Source organism: Lissotriton helveticus, chromosome 4_1 (assembly GCF_964261635.1).
Source record: "Lissotriton helveticus chromosome 4_1, aLisHel1.1, whole genome shotgun sequence".
Taxonomy (NCBI): Eukaryota; Metazoa; Chordata; class Amphibia; order Caudata; family Salamandridae; genus Lissotriton; species Lissotriton helveticus.
Genome location: NC_136063.1, coordinates 1,476,922,925 through 1,476,939,014, shown reverse-complemented (window position 1 = coordinate 1,476,939,014; position 16,090 = coordinate 1,476,922,925). Strand labels below are relative to the sequence as shown.

General features: G+C 44.1%; 1 protein-coding gene across 1 annotated transcript in view; it reads left to right on the top strand.

The window, feature by feature from the left end:
* CAGE1 (cancer antigen 1) overlaps positions 1 to 16,090 on the top strand; it is a 1,568,844-nt gene that overhangs the window by 1,221,867 nt on the left and 330,887 nt on the right. The window contains exon 13 of the mRNA XM_078688067.1: positions 2,511 to 2,581. Within this exon, the coding sequence (XP_078544193.1) occupies positions 2,511 to 2,581 (71 nt within the window). The remainder of the gene's footprint in view (positions 1 to 2,510; positions 2,582 to 16,090) is intronic.

Genomic DNA, 16,090 nt, shown 5'->3' with positions numbered 1-16,090 from the left:
TAAAAAAAAGAAAACATACAACCGCTCCTTCTCCGGCCTTGCCCCTAGAATTTGTAACAATCTACCTCTGGAAATCAAGTCTAACCCCTCATCTGTACATGTAAAAAAAAGAAGCAAAAAAAACTCATGATGCATAGATTCCTTCACCAGGAATGACGAACCTTCTTCAGCCTGGCTAACGTTGCTTGGACTTCCAAAGGCTCTTAGAACTGATAAGCTTAATGATACACTGTATATATGTAACTGCATGGTTATTCCATCACCGAATCTCATTTGCTTTTTCTCCTTTCCTGATATTGTATGATTTGATGGCTATTTGTTCAGCGCTCTGATACCTGGACGGGTCATGTTAGCGCTATATAAAAGTCCAAAATAAATATAAATTGTTTCAGGCTTCTTTACTCTTTCTGCTAATTTTCGATGATCGCCTCGTAATAACCTAATGTAATTTATGGCAGTGTCAATCTTGGTTTCAAGCACCTTTCTGGATGAGATGATTGCTTCCAATATTCTGTCCAGTTTGTCTGTCTTTCCTTCACTTTCCACTAACATCTTCCAAAGAGGGTTTCTGGACATCTGATCTACTTACTTTTGGGTTTCAGGCAGCTTGAGAGTGGGCACGACTGGCCTGGCCTCTCTATTTTTTACCCTGAGCTTCCCTATTATCTGGTAATTATGGGATGGTGTTTACAATGTTACAATGTTAGACCAGTAGTGGCCTTGACTTTCAAATAATAGGATCAAAGGTTCTCTGCCGTAAATTGTTTTTCCTTAATAACAAAAGAATCAGGAAGAAAAGAAAGCTAAATGCGCACAGTTCTTTAGTGAAATATACATCAGAAAATGAACCTTTGCCAAGTGTACTAGAAATGAGGTAGATCCATATTTTTGTGCTTGATTTTCGGACAAACAACTGATTAAGGAAGGCGCGAATCCAAATTGGCATTCTACAATAACAAGCATTGGCATTGCCAATAGGTCTCGCTTGTGGGACCTTATAAGTATTTAGTTTTGCAGCACAATATCCGATTATGCAACAAGGATATTGTGCTGCAAAACTAAATACTTATAAGGTCCCACAAGCGAGACCTATTGGCAATGCCAATGCTTGTTTTTATTTAATGATATTTTATATAGCGCAAACATTGCCCGAAGGTGTCAGAACGCTTTACAAAAGAACCAGTTGCATTATAAGGACTTTGGATTACATCAGTTACAATAAAAGATACAAACAGAAAAAATGTCAAATGTACAAGTTGTAAAGTCACTCAAGGAAGAGATGTAAACAAAAAACTGCAAATGTCCAAGTTGTAAAGTCACTTAAGAAAGAGATACAAACAGAATTTTTTTGTGCAAATGTACAAGTTGTAGAGTAACTCAAGGAAGAGATACAAACGGGTAAACTATAAAATCACATAGGAATGGTAGTAAGTATAAAGTACTACATATACTAGTGGGTAGAGTACCTGTAAATCCCGAATGTTTTTCTGACTGACGGTGAGGGTGGCGCTAGAGAGCGATTGCGATTGCGAGACTGAGCAGTTTGGGCAGGGGGCTGATCTCTTTACCATACAGGCAAAATGTCCGTCCAGCTGAAGGGAGCTGCTATTTTTGTGACTGCGCGGCTGAGACTGTTATTGGAAGTAAATGAAGAGATGCAGGTGCTCTCCAGCGCCGGCCCGCTGGGAGGGTCTGATGGCCGCTGCTTGAAAAGAAAATGCACATGTTTCCCGAGTCCAGCAGCAGCTGCGAGACAAGGATTTATGTCGCTCTCAGAACTCGGGCCTTTCAGAATGCTACATTTAATCACACGCACAGAAAGCAGAGCAAATGTTAAAGATGTTGCATATAAAAGGCAGGGGGCTGATCTCTTTACCATACCGGCATGCTGTTTATTTTTCCAAAGCTTGAGAAAACCTGTTCGATAAAAAGCTGAAGGAGGAGGGGGTGCGAGGGATGAGGGAACACAGCCTGGGGGAAGCTGGCTGGGGAGGGGGAGGAGAAATGCAAGGAAGGCTGTGTGCGGCGTAATTAGGGGAGGAGAAGCCGAGAAGCCGCAGAGCGCACGCTGGGCGAAGCCCTTTGATGTGCTGTGCGGCAAATGGAGGGAGGCTGATGCGTGTTCATGTTTGAACACGTGGTTCACGTGAACTTCATGAAAACGCCAGCAAAAAGCTGGTGGTTTCATGATGATTTTCGCTACTTGAATTCTCGCTCCGCTCGATGCGCATGCGCGCATCGATAGGTCGCGAGACCTAAAAATGGGGAGGCTCCAGTCCAAAAAAAGGTTTTCTGCAATATAATGTTATGATACATAGGAAACCGATCTTAGATGTAACATGTACAAAATGTCTTGTACCGTTTACTCTTACTTTTGGTTGTTACTGATGCCTCTTTCGATACAAATAACAAAATGCCTTTAAGTTTAGCAGTATACATGCATCAGTTTACAATTCAATTAAGATAAACATTATAACGTTTCTAATCACTTGCTTGTTTCACTTTATTAGGTGGTTTCATTTGAAGAAATTGTGCAGTGTGCTAACCAAAGGCTGGAGATGTACCGCTCCCAGATTTCACAGTAGGTATTCTTTTGTGTATCAAAATCACCGTGGTTTATTTAACCTTTGTATTAAACATTCTCAGTATTTTAAAAGTGACCCAATATTTCTATCAATTGAAGGCAGTGCTTTAACAAAATTTAAGTCTCCTGTTACTTGTGGGAAAAACATGGAAATGTCCATGTACGTTAGTCCTGTTATCTAAGTGGTGTACTGCTAAAAATGGATTGTACTGATACTCAGAAAAATACTTCTGTTCTAACTTGAACAGAGTAGCAGTTATTCATAAGGATTTTTTTTATCACCTCATGACATAAAACAATTAGGAATAGAGCGGAGTTTAAATATTGATGCAGGTGAGAAAATGTTTTGTGCTGCCCAAGACTTACCCGCAAAGCTGCAAACTTACTTAAAACATAGTTTTAAGGAAGAATCTGTTATGTACATTAACCCCTTCGACGCTCATGACGAGCTCAGCTCGTCATGAGTTACGCCTGTCGTACGCTCATGACGAGCTGAGCTCGTCATGATACGCGGGTTTTCGCAAATGTCAGCGCACAGCGGGAAAACCCGCAGCGCGCATGTAGTTAAAGTACTTTCTTAGCAGCACTTCACCATTGCCTGGGGTTTTGAGCACAGGTTCCTTTAATTAAATTCCTAATAGCAGATTTAAACCTTTTAGTGTGTGTGAGAGGCTGGCCTGGTATATGATATACACTTATGTAAGTGGACACCTTGCATCAATCTAGACAACCCTTGTGAGGATTTAAGAGGTCTTATACAACCTTAGAAAGCCCTCTAACTGGTAGCTGTGATGAGCAGCCTTCAGGCTTAGTCCACAATGAGTGTAAAGCAGCTTGTTTTATCAGAATGCCATCTTATAGTATAGATTAAGTTAAAAGAACCGCACCAAGTATTTATAAAAGTATGTATTATTACATAATACTCTCTAAAATGTTCAGGTATCTCCAACATGGAGATAAACACAATACTTTAGCAAAGAAACACAGTAAATAGCACGAAATACACAGTGGCCTACTAAGAAAGTAGTATAAAAACCACAACTTGAGTCAAGACAGTGTCAAGAGGGTATAGAATTGTTGGGGACCCACAGAACCATCATCAAGAATAAATGACACAGTGCACTCCTTCTTTCTCTAGTTTAGTCCTTATAATTTTAGTTTCCACCTTTTATGCGTGCTGGCCCGGTATCGTGAACTGCCGAATCATGTGCTAGTAACATCACTTCAAACGCTGGGGCGTATTGACGCCCCAATCCGGACGCACAGCATTGAATTGCGCATTAAAATAATGCCACAGTAAATCCATTTCATCAGTTTGTATTCCAAATTAATCCATTATCTGGACAATTTCATTCTCATTGGTCTGTCACATGTAAGACACTTGTAAATGCATTTGTTTCCTTTAAACGCTGTAGGAATGCACGTGGCTTTATCCTAAAGCACGGAATGCAGCATAAGTATTTCTCCTGAAATAATCTCTTTCACCCAATGCATTTCGAGCCCATCACGGCTCTTCATCAGGGGTTTATCTACAAATGTTTAAAACATATCTGTTAGACTGTATATTCACGATTAGTTAGCAATTAAGTATTATCCAGAGATTAAACGATAAAGATTAATGCATACACTTCATTTACGTTCTTCCCGCCTATAACGTTTTTGCCCACTGAAATCGATTGTGCCTGAATAAATGCTGGTTACACCTTCTTCACTCGTTTGCATTTAATTAGACTGTCTCAACGTAAACACCCTCTATTCTGTTCCTCTGAACGTGAATAAACCACCTCTTCCAACCCCAAACATAGTCCCATACCTTAAATAAAACATTCTGGTTAATGCGCAATTCAATGCTGTGCGTCCGGATTGGGGCGTCAATACGCCCCTGCGTTTGAAGTGACCTACAGAACCACCCAAGGTAAGTAGATAGGGACCCCACGGAGAGAGTGTGCAGTGTGGGGACATGACCACGCGCTACATACAAGTCTATGTGCAAGTCGCGGTTGGATTTTTAAAGTTCTCCAGTATTGGATCTTTCATAGATTCACATGCTTGAATCATCCCTATCATCACAGTGGGAGTCCCACAGTATACATATAAAAGCAGTTGATAGAACTACTATAGGCTACCATGCAATGAAGAGTCACTGCAATAGCCAATCCACTTTCCTTTTGTAAAAAAAGAACCAAACTTAATCAACAGCCAATCAGGCAACGGCACCCTCTAGAACAATCCCAAGAGAGGCTAGGTTTCTCAGATTTTCTACTGCGCGTTGTGTGAAAGGGAGTCTCCCTGAGCTCTGCTCAGTTTTCTATTGTTATCCAGTTTTCTAGCAGTTTTATTTCCATATATGCCGTAATCTTCATAGAAAGGTCTCTTCAGGTCGTGTGGATCATTTGGTAAGAAGAGGCTGCGTGCTGAGGATCCATATAAGAGCTGTATCTACTGCCTTTACCCTCAATATAAGGTAAAAGACTGTAAAATCTGTAGAACCTTCTCTACAAAAACCCTCAAGGATAGAGAGGGTAGATTATTGATTTGGTTACAGAAACTTAAATCAAAATCTGACGTTGTCTCTGAGGATGGGGAGAGCTCTACCTCACAGACTTCTAAGGAAACACTCAAAATGAGAGAGAGATCTCTTGAGTCTCCGGAAGTTTCCAAGAAGACTTCAAAAAGTTCTCGTCAGGAAGAGGAAGGCACCTCACAAAAAGGAAAGCTTCCATTTCCTACTGAGCAAAAAAGAAATAAGAAGGAAAAATACTCTTCTATCAACTCAATGAAATTCGCTGTCTCAAAAAAGCTTTTATCATGAACGGCGTTAACTTCTGGATCACCGTCGATGCTAAAACCATCTTCTAAGCAAGTTTCTCCTACCTCGTTGTCGAAAAAATTTACATGGTCGATGACGGACTCAACGACGGTCCCATCGACGACACTTCCAGTGACGGCAATTGCTACATCGCTGACGACCTCATAGTTGACAGCAACTCTGACGAGGGCGACTACAACTTCTTTGTCAGCGTCCTCGTCGACGAAAGTGGTTCCGTTGACAACCTCTCTATGACCGCGTTGATGACAATATCATCTATGATGCTGACAGCGGCTTCACCTGTTCCTGTCATGTCACTACCGTCGACGAAGCTGATGACGCCATATCCCACGCTTGGTCATAAGCGTCCATGTATCTTACAGCTTACGCCTGTGTATCCGTCGACGATGTTCTCGTCGATGACACAGTCGACGAGGCAATTTTTGTAAACTCCAACAATAGTGTCACCTTTACCTCCTTCAACCTTTTCAGAAAAATCTGATGACCATGGGATGTTTGGACCTGCTGATAGTCCTTCTCAATTACATGTCAAATATCAGGAGGAAGATGACGACGAATATGAGGGATGCTACCAACAAGAATATCACCCTCCTAATGCAAAAAATCAGCATATGGAACCAGTTAGAGAACCTGTGGACCACCTTCCTGATGCTTTGGTACAAGACCGTACAGGATTTATTACGGACTATCGCACACGCTTTCCTTCAGCAACTGTTCCTTCACCTCCGCAGTCACCACCACCTGCTGCTTTTCCACCACGTACCTCTGTACCTCTATCTGCGTCCTCCCCTGCAGGAGATACTGGTATGCTGCATGTTAGATTTGGGGGTCTCTAGTTGGCACAGGTAGGTACTTGTGACAAATAGGGACCCTCGCCTCTAGTCTGTATAAGGGGATTACACTTCCAAAATAACCCCTGCTCACCCCCTTGGTAGCTTGGCACGAGCAGCAAGACTTTATCTCAGAGGCGTTGTGTGTTAAACATTTGTGACCACATACAGTAACCCAGTGACAACACTACAAATGGACACCACACAGGTTTTAAATAAAAAATAAGTAGACTTTACATAGAGTTACCACAATACCATAAACGACAAAAATACACAATACTATTACTTTAAGATAGTAGTTTTAAGCTTAGTTCAGTTCAGTTCTTAGATGCGACACTCAGCGTAAATGTACCTTAGGTTGCGTTGCGCTTCCACGACAAGCAATGTCGCAGCGATGGGAAATGCGGCAAAGTTCAGATACAAAGAAATAAAGACGCGAAGATCTTCCAGATGTGGCACTCTTCTCGGGGATGCAAGAATTTCTCGGTTCGATGCGTGGACTGCAGCGGTGACACCCTGGCAATGCGATGGTAACAGCTCCAGCGGCAACACTCTTCTCCCACGATGCATGAAGCTTCCGCTTGATGCAACAACTACAGCTGCGTCATCTACGATGCGACGGCAGAAGCTCCGATGGTAGCGCGCTTCTCGGGGATGCAAGGTGCTCTTGGTCGATGCGGTGCAGTGCGACAGTTCCAGCGGCGACACCCTCCTTCGGAGATGCGACAGCAGGCACAGCGACACGCTCTGACCTTGTTGCAAGATTCTTCTCCTGATGCGGTGCAGTGCGACAACTACAGTGGCGACACCCTCCTTCGGAGTTGCGACGGCAGCAGCAGCGACGGCAACACGCTTCCTCTTTGTTGCGGCACGCTTCTCTCTGATGCGGTGCAGTGCGACAGTTCCAGCGGTGACACCCTCCTTCGGAGTTGCGACGACAGGCACAGCGACGGTGACACGCTTCTTCTCGTTGAGTCGCTCTTCCAGCTCCTTGCGACACGCAGTTCCTCAGAATGCCAAAAACAGCAGCAGGCACTTCTACAGAACTCTGGGGAGCTGGAGGTTGAAGTCTGTTGTCCCTGAGACTTCAGCAAGAGGCAAGCTCTCTTCCAAGCCCTTGGAGATCCTTCACAAGTTGAAAGCAAAGTACACAAAGTTCCTTTCCCCTTCCTTTGGAAGTAAGGCAACCACTGCAGGCCAATCCCCCAAGCAGCACTTCAGCTTGGGAATAGTCTCTCCTCAGTTTCTTCAGGTTCCTCTCCTCAGTAAAGGTTTCTTCTTGTAGTCCAAAAGTGATCTAATTTCATGGGATCAGGGTCTCAATATTTATACCCCAAAATCCTTTGTTCTCTGAGGGGAGAGGGGCCTTTGCCCAGTCAAAACCAGTTCTGAAGCACTCTGTTTACCAGACTTCTCCTTTCCTTTCACAGTGCAGGGCAGGCACATCAGATGCCCCACAGGAGGTGGAGCCAGCATTGTGGAAGGCAAGTACAGTCCTGGAGCACTTTGTTTACAGGACTCCTTCTCTTCGTTCAGTGTGCAGGGCAGAGACATCAGCCACTCCCCAAGAGATGGATCCAGCATTGTGGAAGGCAGGCACAGCCCTAATCAAGGTTCAGGTGCAACTCCTCCCTCTCATCTAGATGCAGATCTCCCTATTCACCACTGGGTGACCCAGCCTATCTCTTGGAATCCCCCAGCCCTGTCACTCACAAAACCAGAAAAAGGCATACACAACCTAGCAGAGGCGTTTGAATGGTTAGACAAGCAAATACCTACTTTCTAAAAGTGGTATTTGCAAACACAGAATGCTAAAATCAACTTCACTAAAAGATGTATTTTATCATTCTGAGTTCAGGCATACTAAACAAGAATTTCTACCATGTTCTCTGAGACAATTAGGATTATAAAGTTTAATAACTCTAACAGCCCAATCTGGCCTATGGAGAACAGGTAGCCTTGCAATAGTGAAAAACGAAAATGGCTGTAATTCACTATTAGGACATGCCACACACACACCAGGGCTTGTCCTACCTTATACTTACAATGCACCCTGCCCTTGGGCCTACCATAGGGGTGACTGATATGAAGAAAATGGAAGGTTTAGGGACTAGCAAGTGGGTGCACTTGCCCAGTCAGTGTGACAGTACCAGACTGCCCTCAGGCTCTGCAATGGCAGACCGTAGACACATTTTACGAGGCTGCTTCTGTGGGTGGCACAACCAATGCTGCAGGCCCACCAGCAGCATTTGGATTTACATGCCCTGGGCACACTCAGTGCACTAGACTAGGGTCTGACAAGTAAATCAAATAGCCAAACATGGAACCACTGATTAACACATCAATTTACAATAGGTAGCACTTGCACTGTGGCACTGAACAGCAGTGGCACAGTGCCCAAATCATTTAATACCATCGCCTACAACTGCCAGACCCTGATCACGCTAGCAGCACCTTGAAGCCACTAAGCGTGCAACTAGCTATTTTACTTGGCGTTTATTATAAATTGAAATTGTCATTTTTAAAAATTGAAATCTCTCACAATATTTGCACACAGCATACTTGTAGCCTAATTGTGCCCAATTTCGCTTTACCTTCAAGGTACCAGCCGATTCTAGGGCTGTTGACCGGGGGTTAAGGTTTAGAGCGGCGGCCATATTGAGTGAGGGGCTAGAGCAGTGAGAGTGCTCTAGCGTCCTCTACTTAAGGATACGTCCGCCTACCGCGCTAGCGGTCGCGTTTGCTGACGCGCCTCATCAGCGCCGGAGTCACGCCTGAGTCAGCCCGTCTGCACTCGTCCGCGTCTCGGACGTGCCTCTGGGCCATGGCCGCTCCACATGTGTCTGGTACCACTACAACTCAGGTACTTCCCTTAACTCAGGCTGGAATCCCCACATGTAGCAAGTATACGTCTGCCTTCATGAAGACCTTACAACCAGTGAGACCTTCTGCATGTAGACTGCTTAAGATGGGATGGGAGAAAGATACATGCCAAAACTGCTTTTTGCATATTGATCCTGTAGGAACAAAAGCCTCTAAGGCAAATCCCCCCAAACTACCTATGTCATCTATATTTCAACCTTTTTCATTCCTCAGCCTAAATAGCCGCTCCCTACCAATGCACAGAACGGAAATATTTAACATCTTAATGGATGAAACACCAGATGCCTTATTTCTGACCGAGACCTGGCTCAAGGAAAGCTCAGGACCGGATATAGCCATGGCACTCCCAGATACATATGCGATAGTTAGACAAGATCGCGATAAGAAACCTGGGGGTGGAATAGCTATTATATTTAAAAGAACTTACAGTTGCGATTTCAAACCCCTTAGCTGGGACGGATGCGAGGCTGCAACTTTCAAACTCTCACTGGCCCCAAATTTCACCCTCTCAGGAGTTTTGGTCTATCGACCCCCAGGGTCGGCGTCCAAATGGTTGACCAATCTCTTAGATCTCATTGGCCCACTGGCGATGAAAACTGCCAACTTCACCATCCTGGGGGATATTAATTTACACTTAGAGGATGATAACTGTTCCCTGGCTAAAAGTCTGATTGGGGACCTAGCTTCTCTTAATTTGATATTGAAAAATTCAGGATCAACACATCGTGCAGGCCATCTGCTATACCCCATACTCTCTAATCTTAATAATATCAATATGTACCCTGCCCTGCCCTTGCCCTGGTCAGACCACTACATGGTCAAATTCACACTTCAGGATGAAACAATTAATAAAGATTACATCCAAGCACCAAATAAGTGCATTAGAAAATGGAAGCAAGTAGACATGGAGAGTCTTAATGCTTTCCTAGAAAATCACGACCCAAGGACTAAGCCCACAGTTCAGCAGCTTTCGACCGCAGTTCAGAGCTGGCTCTTAGCAGCCATCGATCACACTTTGCCTATAACCAAATTAAAACAAAACCCTCACCGATGCCCAGCCCCCTGGTTTAATGACGCACTAAAAAATGAAAAAACTAGATGTAAAAATCTGGAAAGGCTATGGAGAAGATATTATTCCCCCGAAGATAAGTACAAATATAAAATCCAACTCACAAAATACCAAAAAATGTGCAGTATAGCAAGATTTGAATATGTCAGCACTAAAATCACAAATGCACTAGAGCAATCAAAAACACTTTTTAATTTGGTAAGGGAGTTGGCTGGTTCAAATACATCACAATCCCCACCAGACCTTAACAAAACGCAATGTGATCTTTTGGCCGCTTATTTCATTAACAAAGTTGACTTAATTCACTCAGATATAAATCAAGATCCCACTAAAACTCCCCCAGTGACACCGGCTACATCCAGTGGGATACCCCCTACTCCCATTGGGGATACCAGCACTTTAGAGGGTCTCACCTCAGTGGAGGCGGCGGCTGTTACACTGGAAGAATGGCCCTTGTTAAATCCTGACACGGTCCAGAGTCTGCTTAAAACTATTAAATCAGGCTCACCGAAAGATCCACTGCCATGCACAATCCTAAAGTTACTCAGTAGCAATGTCTTTTCAATAATTACAGATCTTTTGAACTCATCGCTACTGGAGGCAACCGTACCTAGTGAATGGAAACATGCCATGATCCATCCACTCCTGAAGAAAGCTGGAGCTGACCCCAATTTGCCATCTAATTTTCGTCCCATCTCCTTGCTGCCCACCTTTGCTAAAATACTGGAAAAGCATGTGCATCGATGCCTTACTGATTTTATTTCTACTCATGACTTACTTCCCTCTCATCAATCTGGTTTCCGTTCAGGGTTCTCCACTGAGACCACCCTGCTGGGCGTTACTGAAAACATTCGCCGCATGGTGGACCAGGGTGAAACGATAGCACTTGTGCTGCTCGACCTCAGCGCGGCATTTGATACCGTTTCACATGCTATCCTTGCCCAGACACTCCATTCTATAGGCATTCGAGGTAGGGCTCTCGATTGGATTAAATCACTACTAAAAGATCGAACATTTCAAATCTTTTCACAAACCGCCAGTTCAGACATCAAGTCATTCATACATGGAGTACCTCAGGGCTCAATTCTGAGCCCGTTACTCTTTAATATTTACATGAGCCCCTTAGATAAATTAGTGGAGGAAACAGGACTTTTGATGTTCTCATACGCTGATGATTCTCAGTTGCTCTTTTCTCTTTCATCAGCAGATGCAAGCACTCCCTCCGCTCTGCAATTTGGACTCAGAAACATCTCAAATTGGATGAATAAATTTTTTTTTTAAATTAAACGGCGGAAAAACTGAGTTAATCCTGCTGGGAAAACACAAAGAGTTATGGGGCCCCCAGCACTGGCCCTCTGAAATGGGTACTCCCCCCATACCGGTCACAAATGCCCGCAATCTGGGAGTCATTATTGATGACTCGCTCAACCTTCACCAACAAGCGATAAAAACCGCTGCCACTTGTTTTGCCATCTTAAAGTGGCTAAAAAAGATATGCTGGATGCTACCGGAAAATTCTAAAAAAAACGTAGTCAATGCTTTAGTGACATCAAGGCTCGACTACGGTAATGTCTTGTACCTGGGGGCAAACAAGGCCACTGTCCGCAGACTACAGACTGTACAGAATGCAGCAGCACGACTGTTATGTAAAATTCCATTCTCTACACCTACCACCAAATATATCAGGAAACTTCATTGGTTAAAGGTTGAGAACAGAGTCAAATTCAAAACTTTATGTTTTATGCATAGAATTTCCACTAACACTGCCCCTAAATACCTGCAGAACCTGGTGCGCCCCTATCGCCCCACCAGGACTCTGCGGTCCTCCACGGCCAATCATTTTGTAATTCCAAAATTCAAACTGGCGCGCATGGGTGGTAAGTCCTTCTCAGTTCTTGGACCATCTCTCTGGAACTCAATGCCACCGACATTGAGAACAGAGCTGAACTACGTAAAATTCAGGAAGGCCATAAAAACCTGGCTATTCAATATCTAGCATGCCATAGCTTATCATATCGGGATCTGTTGCGCCGGGAACCCCTTTGTTGGGTAGCTGTGCGCCTTATAAATGAAATAAATAATAATAATAATAATAAAAACACGAGGCAACAGAAAAAATGGAAGGGAGACCCACGCCAACGGTGCCAGGTCTAACACTGCAACATCATCAGGATACTTCAGATGAAGGAGAAATTGAGGACAATTAACCTCAAAAGGAGGGACAAACAGGAGATGAATGGGATGACTACGTCATATCAACACAGGCGTCTCCCTCTCCGCAAATGGTAGTCTCCACCAGAGGATAGCAGTGGCTTTCGTGCCTTAATAGAAAGAGCAGCGTTGTGTTTCCACCAGTTGTAATGGTAAAGCAATCAGACTGTTTTCTCTATGATTTCAAAGACCTATCTCAGAAATCTGTTAGGTCTATACCCATTGTAGACCACATATGGGAAGAAGGCTTAAAGGTAATGAGGACGCCGGCCACAGTTATCCCTGTCTTACCCAGGATCGACAAAAAGTGTAAAGCTCCAGAGGATGCTCCAGCTTGTCTAGTAGGACATCCTAAGCCTGACTCCGATATCTCGCAGGCTACTCAATGGAGATCGAGAAACCCTCAAGCGCCCATTACTGCTCCACCTGACAGACAAGGGAGGCGCTTAGAAAACATTGGAAAAAGATTTACAACCACATCAGGTGCAACTGTTCGTGCTGCCAGTGCCTTGCGATTTTAGCCAGGTACGATCGACAGATGTGGTCGGAGATTGCTCATTTCTTAGATCTCCTTCCAGAGGTTAAGAGGATGATAGCAAGGAAAATCCTGCTTGAGGAGGAAAGAGCTGCATCCGAAATGATTGATGCTTCGAATTGATATTGCTACCTTCGCTTTTTGTCAGCTTGCTGGAGCTGCTGTCCTGAGACGCCAGGGTTGGCTGAAAGCAACTATGTTCCGCCCTGAGGTGCAAAGCTAAATCGTGGATATGCCATTTGATGTTGAAACACTCTTTGGCATGCATATTGATGACGCTTGGCAGACCATCAAAACAGACACAGACACAGCTAAGGCTCTGGGAACGCTCCAATATAGAAAGACCCCCTTTCGTGGAGCATGTGGCAGAGGAAATTATTCTTTTCGAGGAGGTTACCAAATATATCAGCCTCAAACGTACACCTCTTACTGGCCTTCCTACCAATAGCAGCAACAATACAATGCGCCACCACAGGCTGCCTAATCCAGACAACCTAGGTAAAAGTAACAGACTCATCCCAGAGATTCAGGCCGGAAACAGTGACGACGCTTCGCCGCCTGCCACTCTTCCCTTTTCTTTTTCACTGAAGAAAACCCCTCTCTCTCATTACCTACATTAATGGCAAAAAATAACATCAGACAAATGGGTCCTGGATATAATAAAGTATGGCCATACGCTAGAGTTTAGCACAATGCCACCTCATCACCCGCCTCAGAAATCAACACCACCCTATCTTCAATTGTTAAAGAAGGAAGCTTTACTAATGCTTCAAAAAGGAGCAACAGAATCTGTTCCATGCTCTCAGAGAGGAAAAGGTTTCTACTCTCACTTTTTCCTGGTAAAAAAGAAGAAATTGGAGGAATGGCGACCCATTTTAGACTTCAGGAAGCTCAACAAATACCTGCTGAAGAAATCCTTTTGCCTGGTTACTCTCCAGGAGATATTGCTGGTTCTGAACATTTAGATTTTTTAGCAAGCCTAGATTTGGAAAACGCTTACTTCCATATCCCTATCCACCTCAAACATCAAAAATGTCTATGTTTCTCTGTGGCAGGCGTGCATTATCAATTCAAGGGCCCTCCCTTTGGCTTTCGCTCAGCTCCACAGGTTTTCATCAAGTGCCTTGCTCCTGTGGCACCATTCCTGCAGCTGAAAGGCCTACAGATCTTCCTACACCTCGACAATTGGCTGGTGAAATCCCCTTCTCTTCGTCAGGCTTCAGAGGACATCTCTTTCTGCCTACAACTCTTCCACTCTCTGGGGCTGGCAGTCAATCTTCGAAATCCATTCTAGCTCCTTCTCATCGGTTAACGTTTCTAGGAGCAACATTGGACACTCCAAAACAAGGCATTCTAATCAACAGAGCGACTGAACGCCACCCTATCTCACGATCTCTACAAAAGAAAGTACGCTTCTGTCCGTCTCCTTAACTCCTTTCTTGGGATGATGTCTTCCGCCATTCTCATGGTACCTCACGCTCATCTAAGGATGAGACCATTTCAAGAGCAGTTGGACGCCCAATAGCTTCAAATAACAGGATCATTTGACGACATAATTTGGATAACTCGATCATGAAGGATGCACTACTTTGGTGGCAATCTCCCAGCAATCTCTCTCTGGAACTATCATTCCTTTCTCTTCTTCCAGAGTTTGTTCTGACAACAGATGCATCTTTGGAAGGCTAGGGAGCGCATCTTTAAGACCTCCAAATAAGCGGCAAATGGAGTCTCTCTCTCTCCAAAATGCATATCCATTTTTTAGAACTACGGGCAATTTTTCTTGCCCTCCAGTCATTCCTCCCAAGCATAAGAGCATCCTCAGTCCTCATACGCATGGACAACACCACCTGCATGCATTATCTAAACAAGCAGGGAGGAACAAAATCTCTGATCCTATCCTGGGAAGCTCAAAGGATATGGGAATGGACAATACAGCACTAAATAACTATCAAAGCGGAGCATCTCCCAGGAATAAAGAAAAACTTAGCAGACACCTTGAGCAGGTTAAGTCAATCAAATCACGAGTGGGAACTCAACAACTAGTTCTCAACCACATCTTCCAGAAATGGGCAACACCCAACTTGGATCTATTTGCGTCTCAAGGGAACCAGAAATGCCAGTTCTTTGCCAGCAGGGAACCTCAGATAGGGTCAAGGGGGAATTCGTTTTCGATGAGATGGCCAGGAATCTTTGTGTATGCTTTTCCCCCATATCTGCTAATCTCCAGGGTACTGATGAAAATGAAACAGGAACCATGCCAACTCATCCTCATTGCTCCACGTTGGCCACTTCAGCACTGGTTCACAGAGCTACTCCTGCTATCGCAATCAAACCTTATCACCTTCCATAGTCAGCCACCCTGCTAACAATCAACAAATAACAGATCCTGCATCCGCACCCAGCTTCTCTTCAATTGTAGGCCTGGAACCTGAGTTCAAAGAGTATAAGGATTTAGTTATCCCTCAGGATCATAGAGATATATTGTCCAGGGCAAGAGCTGAGTCTACTTCTAAAACATATAGACTGAAATGGAAACATTTTTGTTCTTGGTGCCTTCGCAATGACACTCACCCTCTTCACTCTTCCCTAGAACTAATCTTGCCTGATCTCTTGTCTCTGGCAAGATCTGGTCTGGCATATGCTTCAGTAAGGGTCCACCTCACGGCCCTCACCCGATATAGGCGGACGTCTGATGCCTCTTCTCTCTGCTCTTCTCGCATCATCAAACAGTTCATGAAGGGCCTTTTCAGGACTTTTCCCCCTATTAGGCCTCCTCCACCAGAATGGTAACTTAATGTGGTCCTCTCAAAGTTAATGAAACTACCTTTTGAGCCAATCCACAAAATAGAGCTCAAGTTTCTCACATGAAAAGGGGCTTTGCTTCTTGCGTTTACATCTGCCAGAAGAGTAAGTGAAATTCAAGCTATCACCATTAAAGAGCCTTACTTACGCTTCACAGAGGACTATGTGATGCTACGAACACATCCTAAATTTATACCAAAGGTACTATCTCAGTTTCACCTTAATGAGCCTGTAATTCTGTGCACTTTTCTTCCGCATCCTTCATCACCAGTAGAAAAAATCTCTTCACTCTTTAGATGTAAAAAGATGCCTTAAGTATTACTTGCAAAGGACAACTTCTAGTATC